Source organism: Phoenix dactylifera, chromosome 16 (genome assembly GCF_051530095.1).
Source record: "Phoenix dactylifera cultivar Ajwa chromosome 16, Ajwa_hap1_PhDact_Kaust_v1.1, whole genome shotgun sequence".
NCBI classification, from domain to species: Eukaryota; Viridiplantae; Streptophyta; class Magnoliopsida; order Arecales; family Arecaceae; genus Phoenix; species Phoenix dactylifera.
Genome location: NC_143205.1, coordinates 3282890 through 3299999, shown reverse-complemented (window position 1 = coordinate 3299999; position 17110 = coordinate 3282890). Strand labels below are relative to the sequence as shown.

The window sequence follows — 17110 nt, the reverse complement described above, 5'->3', positions numbered from 1 at the left end:
GAGGAATGCACCATTTAATTTTAAAAAACGACCCCCAATTGTGCTTAAAGGATTGCTGATTCTCTAATATTTAACTGATAGGAGTTAAGTACTTTATTTTAATTTATTCTCTCTCCTGATATCTGGTTCCTTGGGATTGTCAAACTGACAAACATTGAAGTAGTTTGTTGATATGAAAATGACTTGTTGGTTTAAAATATCATGTTACATAAATTTTTGGGCATTTGTATGATATACATTATTAAATGTGGATCTTATGATCCTCTGATATCACCTTTCTATAATCAAATTTAACAAAGATTAGAATAATAATAAGTTATTGCAAATGTCATCTGGATCTTTTATTTAGTTATCATCCATTGTTGAGCCATAACAACTATCATATTCCTTTTCACTTGGGAAAATCACAATATAACTACTTGTATTCTTTATGTGAAAAATAAAAAGAAAGATTCTCTCAAAAATTATTGAGTCTTATGATATTTTTAACCCCATAAAAGCTTTAAACGATAGTGTCAATACTGAAACAAGGAAAACTTCCCAGTTCTTTTCCAATATATGAGCTTGTTTCCAAAATCTTTAAACAAAACTCTAATTTCCAGATTTGAAAATCAATGCATAATCCATGAAATTTGATGCCACAACCGTTAGATGCCAATGAGAGATTCTGATTGCTAGAAAATGGAAAAGAAAAACAACTAGAAGAAAATCTCCAAGGGTTTTAATTTTCATTTGTTTATTGTCATTCAGACTTCTAACTGTATGGTCATACGATAGCTCTTGGCTTATTTTTTGTCCCGAACTCTATTGAAAGGTCTCATAGTGACATGTGATGCAATGAAAATAAAACATTTATTTTATGGGTTGGTATGCATCCTACTTATTGTTATGCTTCTATAGAAATAAATGTAATGAAGGTATGTGCTGGCATGTGTGAAACAAGTTGCACAACTTTTAAGTTTGAACTCTTACTCAGTGAATAGATTGTGACGTATGACAGCTGTTGTTGATATGCTAATCTGGGAATGCTTCTCAAGTGAATAGATTGTGACATATGACAGCTGGTGTTGACATGCTAATCTGGGAATGGTTCTCACGTTGTCATTATATTTTCAAAATGTTGAATAGACTGAAGAATTAAAATATTGTAAATTATCTATGAGAATGTTTGTTACTTTGTTTAGATTGTGCTTAAATCATACCACACGATTAGTTCTAAAAGCATACATCCTGCATATATCATTCTTTTGCATTGATATTTATAAATACAACCGAATGAAATAATATCTAGTGTTCTCTGAATTACTTTAATTCTATAATCTGTAGTTTTTTTTTTGTCATAATCTGTTAAACTTTTCTTGATGTTTTTATCTGTTGTTTTCCCTCAGATTAGAGGCTTTGCATGGCCTGCAGTCCTTGTTGGAATGGTTGCTCAAAGTGCTAGGTATTATTTTTGAACATCAATTTCCTTTTTGTTCTTAAAAAACAATATAATCTTAGAAACATGTTAATTCTGTTCTTTTATCCATAAAATATGCTAACTATTGCTTGCCTAGCAATTTAAATATGGGTCCAAATATTGAATAATCAATATGTCTCTTTGGATGCATTTATAGTGCTGATTCATTTTTCTTTTATACACTATGCTAGTATCTTTATATGGAACTTTTCCCTTGAGATTGCAAAAGAGCATTATGCCATTCAAAAGACATAATAGATGCATTATATTGTTTTTCTTATAGAGTTCATATCTGGTTTCAATATAAAATTTTGAGCCAGTTTGTAAAATTTCATCTCTCCTCTTGTATATTACCTATTTAAATTATGCCTTTATCTTTTCACTAGCACTTGGTTCAAAACAAAGATGACCGAACTATGCCGAATCGGCAAGTTCGAGCGTCCCCCCCTCCCCCCGCATTCATGCTTGTTAAACCCCTCCTGATGAGTTCTGCCCATCCTCCACCCCCCCCCGGTTTGCACTTAAGATATTTTGCACAGTTAGATGGCAAATTGGCAATAAGCCATGATCATCTTCCATTGTGTCATCACATAATTTGTAAATGGTACATGACATGATTGTGTAAATTTAGCATATGTTATTTGACTTTTTTCCCGAAGTTTAAATATTTTGAATGGAAAAAGGCATCCTTTCCTTTTGTTTCTATACCATTCAATGGGTCAAGTACCAACTACTATGGCCATTCCGATGCTTTTAAATTAATATGTCCACTCAGCTGATCCCTTCTGTAAGGGTTGGCGCATGGCACCGTCTGTCTCTCGATTCATATTTTTTCAGAAGGAAAACGTCCCTAGAAAAGAAAAAAAGAAAAAAGCATGAGAGTTAAAAAGAAAATATCCTTGGAAAGAAAAAAGAAAGAAGCACAAAAATTAAAAGGGGTGCAACACGACGACTTCCTCTCTCCCTCTCCTTCTCCCCCCCTCTCTCTCTCGCTTCGCTAGGATTAGGGTTCGAGTTTCTCTTAGCCCTCCCCCTTCCTCCTTCCCTCTCCCTCCTCTCTCTCTCTCTTGCTCTGCAAGGGCTAGGGTTTTCCTTGACCCTCCCACTTCCTCCCTCCCTCTCTCTTCTTCTCTCGTTTTCTCCCTCTCCCTTGCCTCTCTCTATTTTCCACATGCCCCATAATGGCACGGTATAGTCCCGTACCATACTGAACTAGTCGCCAACCGGTATGCCTTCAGGTACTGGTTCGGCGAACCTAAGTTCAAAAGATGTTGAGTGAAATTCTTTCTATTTATGTATTTGTTGGATAAGAAAAATGTCTCCTACATGTTTTCAGTACATGCTATTCTTGTTTATCATGTGGCTTTGTTGGTCTTTTCTATTAGTGCATAAAGCGCCCATGCCGATTTGCTTCCAATGAAACTTTGCTGCCAAAACAATTCATTTTGTGGCTTGGGCTTGCACATAGCATGGACATTTGATTACAAGGGACAAACTGCTAACGAATAACCGTAAGGGACTTGTCGAACATGTGCTAAAATTGTAACTTTATATGATGCAATCTTATTGCTAATGTGAATCAGTATAATAATCTTAAACTTAAAATCTGAAATACTTTGCATGGATTTTTTTAAAAGCTCATCTAGATGCAAGGATGATACATAAATATTATTCTACCAATGCAAGTTGCTGAAACTTAGTGTTGGGCAATAAATTATATGGCATACACAAATAAAGCATAAATTCAGCAAGCAGAAGCATTGGTAGTTACCAAATGGCCATAAAAGGATTCAGGATAGCAGATCTTATTTTGGTCAGGATAAATCAAGTGCAGCCAACTGTTCGATTATGTCATGTCTTGCTTCTTGCTTTTGGATCAAGAACCATTCCTAGTAAATTGAAAATCTCGCTTCATTTATATTAGAGGAGTTAAACACTCTCCAAAAGCCATAGAACTCTAATTATGGTTTGTTTAGATGTGGGGGTCCAAGTAAATTCCCAGATCTGAAAGTCACTCAAAAATTTGAAGTTCATGGAAAAAAGGAAAGTTTTTGATGGAAAATTCAAAGAAGAATTAGGCTTTAGGAATTCATGCTGTAGTGCGGCTGTGGGAATTAATATTAGAGGCTGTTGGGGCTGGTTGGACTCTCAAGAAGTCCACCACATGCTGCTATTTGGCTAGGCTCATGAGGTCTGATAGCAGCGAGGTTGGTTCATTTTGAGGGCCAATTCGATGGTCTACTGCTTTTGTTGCATTGGAGGGTAATAAAAGAGGGGAAGAAGCTGCGATAGGTGCAGTTATGGCTAAAAGGAGTCAATATAAAAGGAGATCAGGGTGAGGATGGCCAAAATATATTTAGAAGGAAAGCAAGTAAAAGAAAGAAGGGTTGAGGTCTTAATGATCTCACACCATAAAGGCTTGGAATTACCAAGGCCTCCACAATAAAGTTGATTTCATTAGGGGGAAGGAAGTAATTCCCTCAACCTGCTTAACTCAAATCTCTTAGAAAAATTAACGAAAGTAGTTTCTAGGTCCTTTTTTCTTTCATTAATGAATAACAAATTGAGATACATAGCTTCTATCTCTTGCACAATTGGGTTGGATTCCTCTTCTAGTTAAAAGAGAACACAACTTTTCTAAAATAGGCATGACATGAAAAGCTAAAATCCTACACGAGGTAGATCTCGACTTCTACATTGCCTTTGCCTTTAGCTGCTTGGTGAAAGGCTTTTCCGAAAAGATAAGTTTTTCTTTGACCGGCATATTTTGGGGCTCGAACGATGGAAGTTGGTAGCAAAAGCATCATATCTTAGAGCTGAAAAAGTTACCCAATTTTTTTAAAAAAGACATCTTAATCAGGTGGTGTACGGCCAAATTATGGCCTTTGGAAGTTGGCAGGTATTTTGGCTTCTCGATGTGGTAGATCTCGCTTTTGGACCCTATTTAGTCCTTTCTATATTGCTTAAAGTGGTCAACACCGAGTTTGGTGACCCTCTTGGATCACAAGTCCATACATGGGACATTAGAGGAAGAAGATTATGACTTTTTCTGTTTATTAAGAAGCATTCATGTATGAAATTAAAACCTTAGGAAGCCTATTGATACATGTTTATGGTTTGTCCATTCCTTTTGAGAATAGTGCCCTTTTCTTCTTGAATTTAGGATGTAACTAATTAAACCATTTTAAAATTGTCTCTATGTGCATTAAATTACACTGAAGCAGCAAAATGCATAGAAGTATACTAAAATTAAACACCAAGGACTTGATATGCTGATCTTGATTTTAGTTGTACTTTAATGATGCTATTCAAATTTCTAGTGTTCCACCATTCTCTTAGTCATCGCACAAGGTCATTGATTTTGATCCATAAGCTGGGATGTTTCCATGATTGTCTTGTGTAGACCTGAAAACAACGAGTGCTATGCCGGAATCGGGGCCCGGACCGGTTGCCTGGCGGCATGGGTCGGTATGGCCCCGTGCTATTTTGTGCGACCCTGTACCAACACAGTAGAGGGGGTGGGGGAAAGAGAACGGGAGAGAGGAAAAGAGAAAGAGAGAAGGGGGAGAGAAAGGAGGGCGGCAGAGGCCGGCGGAGGGCCAACAAGCCAGAGGAGGCGAAGGAGGGGCTTTGCCTTCGGTTCCCCTGTCACTTAAAAATTGCGTAAATAAAAAGGGGCCCCATCTGGAACCCCTGCTTCGAATGAAATAGAGGAACCGAAGGCGGTGCCCCTTTGCCTGCTCCGCACGGCTCCGCAGCCTTCCGCCTGTCGGTCTCCACCTCCCTCTCTATTCCTTTCTCTCCCTCTCCCTCCCTCTCCTCTCTCTCTCTCTCTTTTCCTCTCTTTCCTTCTCCTCCCCCTTTGTTGCCAGTTTCTCGTTTTGGTTGTCGGAACCGTCCCGGTCCGTTGCCGGTACAGCGTGGTACGCCCTGAATCGGGAGGTTCGGGATGGTTTCGCCGACCATGCCTGAAAACCACAATGATCCAGTAAACAACCAAAAGAACTAGCTCATCATGTGGTCATCTCTAGAAATGCAAGTTTTTGCTCATGCAAATAATGCAACCTATGGTCATTTGCTTGTATTCACAATTGGTCGCATGTATTGCTTACGCTGCAAGTAAATATTTCCTTGCAAATAGTATGTCATGTGTGGCTTCACACATCATGTAGCCTCACATATCATGTAGCCCTTGACTTGAATGTTCAATGTCATGTCTATGGGTCGATCTAACATCTGTTTTCATGAAATTGCATGTGCACCAGTTATGACAGAATCATGGTGTTTGTTAGGTTGGAAAAAATATTATATATATTTTTAAGCCATAAAAAAATTGTTTGCATTCTTGTAGATGTGCATAGGATATTCAAATTTTGGACGTTGCATTAGTGACTATACATTGCTCAAGATGATGAATTTATATCATTGGTTGTATTATATTATTGAGAAAATGATGCCTTGATTCTGTGTAGTTATAAATTTATTCTTCCTAGGTAAAATATTCATTTCAACATTTGATGGTTCATGATGATATTGACATTTTTTGCTCCTTTTAATATCCATTAATTTTGTATAATTTGGCTATGTTTAGAATTGCATTTTGATATTTATGTCATTAGTTTTTCCCCATGCATTAATTGCTTCACCAAACTAAGTCTGTTGTCATATTGCTGTGCCTACAGTTTAGGTATGAAAGATTCATGGGGACCATTGAAGGCTTTGGCAGCTGCTAGTGCCATAAATGGTTTTGGTGATATTCTCCTCTGTTTTGTTTTCGGCTTTGGTATTGCTGGTGCTGCTTGGGCGACAATGTTATCACAAGTATGCATATTATAGTTTCTTTAATAACGTGCAAGTTTATTTATATGTCTATGTACATTATTGGACAAATAACATTTTCAAACAAAGATTATTCATTATACTTTAATTTGATATAATATGAGATCCTGACATGATTAACTTATTAAGAATATGGGTAACAATGTCCTTCTAAAAGGATTTCGAGATTAATGAAAATAAAGTATATAGTTTTCGAATTGCTTGTGCAAATGGTGGAGGATACATACCATGAGTGTTTGATAGTTTAGTTTAGAAGGCTTGCACATTTGAGGAGGCATATGTAGGTGCTTCATGGGAAAGTTAGGAACTTAGGATAAAGGAAATGTAGTAGCAAAAATAGAAGGTATCTGTTCAATCTTCAATGTGATATTTATATTCTGAAAAACTAGATTATTTTGATTAACTAGTCTCATGATGTCTTTTTGCATCCTTTTTTTGCAATCTTTTGAGTATTTCTTGTTAGGAGTATGCCCTAAAAGCCAATTTGACAGACGCATTGTAATTATTCTGGAGGCATGAAATTTGTACTTGATCTTTTATTACTTAATAAAATCAGGCATTTTGTTCATTCATGTTATTATGTGTCCATGAATCGTCCTAGGAATTAATAAGATGATAGCATATATTCTCAAGAGTTGAGAATTTAAGGCATGTGTAATTAATAGTTAATTCCTGAATAGCTCCTGATCGATGGATCATCACTAATGATGGTGATCGATCCGATGAGATTAGTGCATAGATCATTTTCCTTAATGTACGAGTCTTAAGTCCACAGTATGGGGACACTGGGGTGATTGTGCAAGTGCTTATTGGAGAACAAGGGTACTGAGCGTGACCAAAGGAAGAAGTCACTTGGATGTTTATCCATTCGTCAGTGACTTACTTGATGCTGCAGTTGTATGACTAGTACTTAGACCTGCGATGCCTCAGCTAATCACCGTGAGGTTGCTGTAGTTTGACGAAGACATAAACATGGGCCCTAAGGGTTCTTGTGGTGCAGATTGGCTGCAGTAGGTTCACTGTCGGATTAGGGTTGCATCAAGATGGGATCTATCGATCTTGATAGATTAGGAGTGATCCTATGTGATTTATGAGACTAAGTTCGAAAGACCTTGGCCAGGACAGTTTAGGAAAAAGAGTTTTTCAATTTCGAACTTGAGTCAAATAAATTTGACATAAGACAGACGATGGGGTTTGACGAGTTATCCATAACCTCCGTCATGTCGGGATGCATGATAGAGGTACTGTATCATACGCTAACTACACCTAGAGGTTCATCCATTCTATTCTGCTGGGTTATCACTATATGCTGCTAGGTATCACTAGTTGATTGTGACACTCGAAGGCATTCACTTTGTGATCATTGAACCCTAAGAGTAGAGTTGAAATCGTTTCAAGCCATTGTTTTAAGTAAGGGTTGTGATAGAATTAAGTAAGGGATGTAGCTGATTTTCGAGGAATGAATCAAGGAGTGATTGATTCTTGAAATTATTTCTTGTTTGTATGGGCATGATATGCCTATTTAAAGGGCCCTGGCGTGAAGCATTGAAGCCTCCTTGCAGCCGGCCACCCTCCCTCCATCACTGACGTGAGCAAAGAAAGAAGAAGAGGCGTCTTCTTCATCTTCTTCCTCCTTCCTCTTAAAGTAATCAAGGAGTTAATTAAAGGAAGAGGAATTCAGCCATCATAGATGATCTCTACAAGGGAGCTAGCACCTCGGTGAGATCTTGGAGCGATCTGTACCTCGTGTGGATACCTGTAATGGCCGGACGCTTGTGCAGCTTCGAGCGAACCAAAAATCTCACGATCATCAGATAGTGGTGAAGTTCTACCCGCTAAAAGGTAAAGATTAAATCTTTATAAATTCTATACGATTAGGAATTGTAGTAGATCTGAAATTAATCTAGTCTTTAATTTTAATCTTTCTTTTAGATTTCATAAATCTAAGTTAGAGAACTTTAGAAAATTTTTGAAATTTATGTTTCCTAGAACGTTCATGAGATGAACGAACCCCGCACGTCTTTCCGCTGCAATCATTGCAACGCGTGCGGGGGTAACCCGACAGTGGTATTAGAGCCGCGTTTATGGGATTTAGATTAAAATTGATAGGTTGATTAAAATTTAATTAAGATCTGAAAATTTCATATGCTTGCTGAAATTTCTGCGTGCTGAAATTTCAGATTTCAGCATGCAGATTTTTTGTTTAAAAATCTAGATCTTGCACGATTAATTTTAATTACAATCAGATTGCAATAATTAAAATCATATCTTGCATGATCAGAATTTCTGTTGATATCATATTTAATTAAAATTTTCAGATCTGAAATTACATAAGAAGCCTGTGATAAGATTCAATCAAAGATTCATGATCAAAAAGATAAATTTCTATTTATGCCTATGCTTAAAAGGAAATTGATATATGCATGATATGCATAAGATATGATCAAATCATGGATTCATGATAATTAAAGAAAGATTTTGTTTAGGCTAATGCTTAAAAGGAAATTGATATAGGTATGAGATATATATATGTTAAGCAATCTTTACATTAGATGTGAATAAAAACCCAAATAGCTTAGGACATTTACATAAGATGTAAACCTAAACTAATATGCAATTTACATAAGATGTAAACACATATGCAAAGGGTTTCATATTCACATAGGATGTAAACTTGAACAATATGACATTTACATAAGATGTAAACGCATAAACATATGAAAGCAGTTTTATATTTACATAAGATGTAAATTCTATTCGAGACTTGAAACCTCCTGAATTAGTCAAGAGTGAACGATATATTGAGCTAGCCATATTTGATTAATTGATCTAATTGATGTCTAGAAAAACATTAAAGGTGGTTACTTAATTAGGACCTTACTCTCTGAGTAAGGAGAGCCTCCCACCTGCTTACCTAGCCAATTGATCGATTACCTCCTATGAATAGCTCAAAGTTGGAATCACTAAGACCAGATTACCTAATATTAAGTCTATAGGTCTTCCACCATAGTAGAGTTGCTAAGATCTTTTTGGTGTTAATTTGTCTCGGCTGGACACAGTGGGCAAATTGCATCGAGGGGCTGGACCTCTCTATTAACATGAGATGTTGTAGGGGTAAAGATGGGGTTGGAAACAAATAACTGTTAGGTGAGGACCCAATGACGACTTTACTTCTGCAGGAATTATGGTGGGTCTGACTTAACTAAGGAACATGACCAATAACTGTTAGGTGAGGCCCTTATGACTTGGAGACCAAGTAGGCTATAACTTGCTTATAAATCATTGTACAAAGAGTTGTACACTCATCGTTTATGTGTCACCAATAACTGTTAGGTGAGGTGGCATGTAAATTGGTGGGACCGTAGCACCCTACTTGAAACCTAGAGTCGCAGATTTTCGTTTCTCTACTAAAGGAGTGTAGGAGATTCGAGAAAATAGTAGGAGATATTTTGTTTTAAAAGTTTCTAAAACAAATAGAAATTCAAATTCAAATTCAAATACAAAACTCTAACTAGAATCTTTACTCTCTGCAGATAAAAATGTCAGCATTTAATCCCTTGACCCGCATCCTTGAGAACAACTGATTGACCGGACCCAATAATAAGGATTGGCTCCGCAACTTGAAAATTGTCTTAAGTTGTGAGAACTTAGGGTATGTACTGGACCATGACGCCCCAGTATTACCAAATCGTTCGAATGCTGAGCAGCATGAGACGCATGCTAGGTGGATGGATGATGACAATAAAGTTAGGTGCTATATTTTGGCATCCATGTCCGATGAACTACAATGCCAGCATGAGAGCATGAGAACTGCCAGGGACATATTGAATCATCTGCAAGAGTTGTATGGTGAACAGAGCCGCACAGCTCGGTTTGAAGTGTCTAAGAGGCTCTTCAAGGCCAAGATGCGCTTTGTCCATGATCATGGTCTGACCATGATAAAGGACTTGGAGGAGCTTGAGAAGCTAAGCATGAACATGCACAGGAAATTGCAAACCGATTTGATCCTGCAATCCCTTCTTCATATGGACGGTTTATAGTAAACTACCACATGAACAAGATTGAATGCACCAAATTTGAATTGTTAAAGACGTTCGTAATAACTGAGGGAGCCTTGAAGAGTTCAAGGGGCACAGTTCTCGCTGCCGAGTTGACTTCTACTTCCAAGAGAAAGTCTACCTAGAAGAAGAAGAAGTTTGCAAAGAAGCAGAAAACCGAGAAGAAGCCAAAAAAGGAAGTTCCAAAGAAAAAGGCCGCAGACAAGGGAAAGTGTTTTCATTGCAACGAAGACGACCATTGGAAGAGGAACTGTCCAATCTACATGGGGAGTATAAAGAGCAAGAAATGTGACGCGCCTTCTGAAGGGATGTCAGATATGCTCATTATTGAAACTAATCTAACAGTTTCTTCTATTTTCAATTGGGTTATAAATTCTGGTTCTAGTGCTCACTTGTGCACTACTATGCAGGGTCTAAAGGAAAGTAGAAGGCTTACGGAAGGTGCGGTAACCCTCCGGGTTGGCAATGGAGCAAGAGTTGCTGCTATTGCTGTGGGCACGTACCCTCTGTGATTGCCATCTGAATTTAGTTTGATACTTAGGGACTGTTATTATATACCTGCTGCTAGCAGAAACTTGATTTCTGTATCTTGTCTAGCACAAGAAGATTTTGAATTCAATTTCAATAAATACTACTATTCCGGTTATTTGAGAAATAAAATGGTTGCATGTAGTTTTATGATTGACAGGCTCTATCACTTACATTTGGATGTGTCTGTGTATGTATCTGAGCAAACAGTGAGTACCATAGGATCAAAAAGATCTAGAGATGAGATAATGAGATAAATCAAAAGTATTTGTGGCACCTCAGGCTTGGTCATATAGGAGAAGACAGAATAAACAAATTGGAGAAACATGGGCTTCTAGGCTCATTGACTTTCGAGTCATATCCGATTTGTGAATTCTGCCTTCAAGAAAAAATGGCCAAATTACCCTTTGTAGGACACGGGGAGAGGTCCACTGAAATACTTACCCTAGTACACACTGATGTGTGTGGCCCATTCGATGTGCAAGCTAGGAGTGGTTATTCTTCATAACATTTACCGATGATTGTTCTCGGTATGGGTATGTGTATCTTATGAGATACAAGTCTGAAGCTTTTGAAAAGTTCAAAGAGTTCAGATATGATGTAGAAAAACAAACAGAAAAACTTATTAAGGTTTCTCGATCAGATCGAGGAGGCGAATACCTTAGTGGAGAATTCCGTGATGTTGCCCAAGGTGACAAGCCAAGAGGGGGGGTGAATTGGTTTCTCTAAATTTTTACTATCTTAATTTAGTCAATCAATAAGTGAGTGAAGTTAAAACCAATACACAATGCAAACACACAAGAAGTATAGTGGTTCGGTGCTCTCCTAAGCACCTACGTCCACTCCCCAAGCGATCTCTTGGAAATTCACTATAATCCCGCAGATTACAGTTGGATTGTTTTTCGGGCTCACAATCCAAAAACCTTTACACTTTGGTTTTCCGGGATCACCAAAAACCTATGTTGGTTTTACGGGCTCACCAACGAACCTTCACAATTGGTTTTACAGGTTCACTAATAAACTTATGTTGGTTTTACGGGCTCACCAACGAACCTTCACAATTGGTTTTACGGGTTCACCAATAAACCTACACCGTTGGTTTTACGGGCTCACCAACAAACCTTTACGAGGTGATTAAAAGAGAAGAAGATTGAAACTCCTAGATGAGCAAATATAACAATTATAAGCTACAAAGAAGAGTTTAGAATATAGTTATCGCTTGATGAGACTTTTCTCTTCTTTGTCAAGAATGCTTCACTCTTCAAGGGTGGATGGAGCTCTTAATGTCTCTTGGAATCTGCTCAACCACTTTCTTTTGACTCTTGAGTGAAGCACTTGGATGAAGAAAGTTAGGGCTCTTGTCTTTCTTGTGTAAGCTTTGATATTTTGCAAAAGGATGTTTTCTCTGATGAATAGTGTCCCTTTAAATTGTTTTCCTCATCCATTGGACACCCCTCATTGGTCAGATTTCAAAAACTAGCCGTTACTTGCTGTTGGAAGGACAAAAAGTACTTCTGCAGAACTAGCCGTTATGCTTCTGCCCGTGCTTGGGTCGACCCAAACTTTCCTGGGGTCGACTCAACCCACTGTTCATCAGACTTGGGGTCGATTCAACTTTCACTGGGGTCGACCCAACTTTCACTTGGGTCGACTCATGCAACATTGGGGTCAACCCTCTCAGAAAACACAGAACCTTGTGTTTCAGCCTTCCTTCACTTGGGTCGACTCAACTCTTTTTGGGTCGACTCAAGGATCAGTTGGGTCGACTCAATTTTCACTTGGGTCGACCCTTTCAGGGATTCCAGAGAACCGATTTTTGAATGACATAGCCTTTGGGTCGACTCATGTTCAGTTGGGGTCGACTCAAGGTTGGGTCGACTCAAATTTCATTTGGGTCGACCCTCTCAGGGATTCCAGAGAACTGTTTTCTTGAGGCTTGAAGATGGGGTCGACTCAGCCTTTACTTGGGTCGACCCAAGTACTGTTCATCCGTGCCATTTTTGCAGAAGTGTGCCAGATGGTTCCTTGATGTGCCGGGGTCGACTCCACCAATCTTAGGGTCGACTCATTCCACACTTTGCTGTAACTTAGGGTTAGATTCATCCATATAATCAATGAAATATTCTTCAAGCAATTTTGAATATATGTCATGGTGGTGCTATATACTCTTAACAATGAAAATTACTATCATTTTCTTGAGAGTACGTTTTACTTGAAACTTTGCCGAATTAAAATTTAGAATTCACTATCATTCTTCAAGCAAATTTTATCTTATTATTAATCATTGAAATACATCTTGATCTCATTCTACTTATGTACCGAGAGTGACGAACTTAGTAATGATGTATCATATTACCTTGTAAAATTTAATTAGATATTCCTTCAATGGTTGAGTTAATTATAAAAATACAACTATTATCCTCAATCTCCTCCTTTTTGATGATTACAAAATATTGAGTATGAGCAGATTGTTACTTAAGTTAAAATCCGTTTTTAGAAGAGCTCAAGTTGCTGAATTTCAGCTTTTCAAATTTGAGAGTGAAGTCTCCTCCTTTTTCATCCAAATATTGCCAATTTAATCTTTTTGATTTACTCCCCCTTCTTTTATATTTGGTTAAAGATGAAACTTCAAAAATTTGAGATAAAACAAAAGTCTCAGATTATGTATCGAGGTATGAGAAGTACGTGCCAAATTCTGAAATTTGATTTCAATTTGAGACTTTAACTTTTTCATTGTTACATATTACTCCGCCTTAAGTGTATAATCTTTCCTATTATCATTTTCAATTTTGTTTATCAACTTATTTCTTTCCTTACTTCTTCCTCTTTTTGTTATCATCAAATAGGTGCATGGCAATAGATAAGTAGACATAGTAAATAATAAACATTCAGATTTTACTGATCAAACATGGAACATTGTAGTATATTAACACCAAAAATACAATGTTTTTCAACAAAGTGCAATGTACATGATCAACACAAAATACATATGAGAACTAGATAAATCCTAGGCACTAATCAAGGTGCTAACATCAGCCTAGGGGGTATCTAATGGCTGTGATCTAGTCCTCATCCTCCTAGCATAAGTAGCGAGGGGAGGTCGAGCCTGATAGGACTGAGTTTGGCGTGGACCTCGCTGAGCTGGATGACTCTGTGCCGATACCTCTGACTCAGCTGCTCGGGGCACAGATGGACCATGAGCCTCTCTCTCCGTAATGCTTCTACCTGCTCTCTGAGATCGCTAATCTCAGCAGTCATGCTATCCATCCTGCTCCATATCCCATCAGAGAGAGTCCTCACCTGAGCTGATACAAGCTCAGTCATCCTACTCTAAAACTCCTCTGTACATCCCGTAGGTGTGGATGACGAAGGTCCAGCCTCTGAAGGTGCTGTAGGATGATCCGCAGGCTCCTCATCCTCAGGGATGGGGTCTCCAATCTCTGGTGCATCACCCTCTGGTGCATGTATCCCAGCTCCTGCACGCACCCACTGCCCGTTCACCTTCTCATAACCCATGCGAATAAGGGATCGTGTAGTGTACATGTCAGTAAATAGTAGATGCCTGGAGATCTCTCCCTCTACTGATATGTCATGCTGTCGAAAGACCAGGGTGAGTATCATACCATAGGGCAAGGAGACTCTCGAATTGCATATAACCTTTTTCATCTGTCTGATCATCATACCTGGGAGGTTCAGGGAAATGTCCTGAATAATGTGCTCCATAATGACCAAGTCTCGCTCAGAAATGAGATCAAATCTCCCACTCTTCGGAAATAAAATCCGACCTATGAAGTTGTGCAACAACCTCATCTCAGCTGAAAGAGAGCTTGCTATCACATTTTCGGAATAGTCGAAATCATCGTTCTCAAGGATCAATTGTAGAGCTCTCAACTTGTTTTCAGGTTTTTTCGGTGTAGCTTCTTCGCAGGGGAGATGAAGCAACTCACTCAAGTTTTCTTCTGAAACCCTAACCCTTACTCCTCAGACTTCAGATATAAGCCCTCCCATTCCAACTTTCAGGAAGGCATAGAACTCACGAACCAATCCAGGGTAGATCACCACATCTAGGGAGCAAAGATACTCCCATCCTTGCCTTCGGATCCAATCATCCAACCGGAATCCTTCTTGATCCAAGAACTCGGAGTGGATCCTTCTTCCCGTGGTAACCGGTCTCCCCGCATATTTTGCAAGTTGGACGGAAGGGGAGGGAGGAGGAGGCTCTACACATGTCTCACCTTGTGGAGGCACTGTAGAAGACTCTCTAGCATTTCTTTCAACACGGGTGGTCCGTGAAACTCTCCTGGATCGCTTGGCTATGGCTCGCTTGGGTCCCATTCCTTCAAGATCTTGATCTAACGGCTTGGGGAAACTTCCTTCTACTGTTTGGAGATGATTGGAAGAGATTGGAGAGTGGGAAATAGGATTTTAGGAAGAGGACAAGATGAAACAGTGCCCTAATGTCGCTCACGGGTCCCCCTTTTAAAAGTGGGATCCCATCGTTGGGTCGACCTCATTCTGGTTTGGGTCGACCCTAGTTCAGAAAATTTTCTTTCTCTTCCTTTTCTTTTTAAAATTCTTTCTTTCCTCCAATCCTTACAAATTCTTACTGGGACAATGATACATGAGTAAGGAATCTATAGATGACTAGTTTGACTAATGTTTCATGGGTTTTTCGAAATGGGAGGAGAGTATCATGAGACTACTTGCTCCTTCTTATATCTCCTGAATCAAAGGGATCACATATACCTAATTCCCTCCTAAGCATGCAAAACCTGTCTTCACTCAAAGGTTTTGTGAATATGTCAGTCAATTGTTTCTCGGTACACACATGCTCAATACATATATTTCCATTTTGAACATGATCTCTAATAAAATGATACCTTATTTTAATATGTTTGGCTTTAGAGTGCTGAACTGGATTCTTGGTAAGGTTAATGGCACTAGTGTTATCACACTTTATAGGAATGTTATCTAGTTTAATTCCATAGTCCTCTAGTTGTTGCTTGAGCCAAAGTACTTGAGCACAGCAACTGCCGGCAGCTATATATTCGGCTTCAGCCTAGGTTCGCCGTACCGGTACCGAACCCCGTACCGGTGCCGCACTAGTATAGGCGTACCGAGTGTCGGTACGGTACCGTACGCTCGGTACCGACCGTACCGACATTGGTATACCGATACCGGTACCCATCGGTACGGGTACGGTACGCTCGGTACCGGCTAGTACCGACCGGTACAGCGAACCTTGCTTCAGCTGTTGACAATGCTACTGAATTCTGCTTTTTGCTAAACCAAGATACTAAGTTATTTCCTAAAAATTGACATGTTTCACTAGTGCTCTTCCTATCTAATTTGCAACCAGCAAAATCTGCATCAGAATATGCAAGCAAATCTAGACATGAGTCTCTCGAGTACCATAATCCTATGTTTGCAGTTCCTCTCAAATGTCTAAGGATTTTTTAACAGCACTTAGATGTGACTCCTTAGGATCTGATTGGTATCTGGCACAAATTTCCACACTAAACACTATGTCTGGCCTACTAGCAGTAAGGTAAAGCAAGGATTCAATTAAGCCTCTATAAAGCTTCATATCTATACTTTTCCATTTTTTCATCTTTGTCTAGTTTATTAGTGGGATTCATTGGGGTGCCTATTTCCATTGTGATTTTCATTCCCAAACTTCTTTAATATTTTCTTTGTGTATTTAGTTTGATGAATGAAGATACCTTCCTTAGTTTGCTTGATTTGTAATCCGAGAAAGAAGTTTAGTTCTCCCATCAAACTCATCTCGAATTCTCCTTGCATTAAATTAGCAAACTCTTTGCAAAGATTATCATCTGTGGCACCAAAGATTATGTCATCTACATATATTTGTACCACTAGCAGATTTTTGTCTTTTCTTTTCAGAAAAAATGTTTTATCTACATTTTCTTTACTGAAATCATTATTCAGTAGAAATTTGCTTAGTCGATCATACCAAGCCCTAGGTGCTTGTTTTAATCCATATAATGCCTTATGTAATCTAAACACATGATTTGGCAATTCATGATTCTCAAAACTAGGAGGTTGCTCTACATATACTTCTTCCTCTATAAAACCGTTTAAGAAGGCACTTTTTACATCCATTTGATACAATTTGAAATCCATGAAACATGCAAAAGCTAGAAGTAATCTAATTACTTCTAATCTAGCCACGGGAGCAAATGTTTTCTCAAAATCTATCTTTTCT

At 38.5% G+C, this 17110-nt stretch overlaps 1 protein-coding gene across 2 annotated transcripts in view; it reads left to right on the top strand.

The window, feature by feature from the left end:
* LOC103697272 (MATE efflux family protein) overlaps positions 1 to 17110 on the top strand; it is a 70294-nt gene that overhangs the window by 17279 nt on the left and 35905 nt on the right. For both annotated transcript variants that reach the window (XM_039116390.3, XM_039116389.3), the window contains exons 5-6: positions 1389 to 1444; positions 6142 to 6280. In XM_039116390.3, coding sequence (XP_038972318.1) covers positions 1389 to 1444; positions 6142 to 6280 — 195 coding nt within the window. The remainder of the gene's footprint in view (positions 1 to 1388; positions 1445 to 6141; positions 6281 to 17110) is intronic.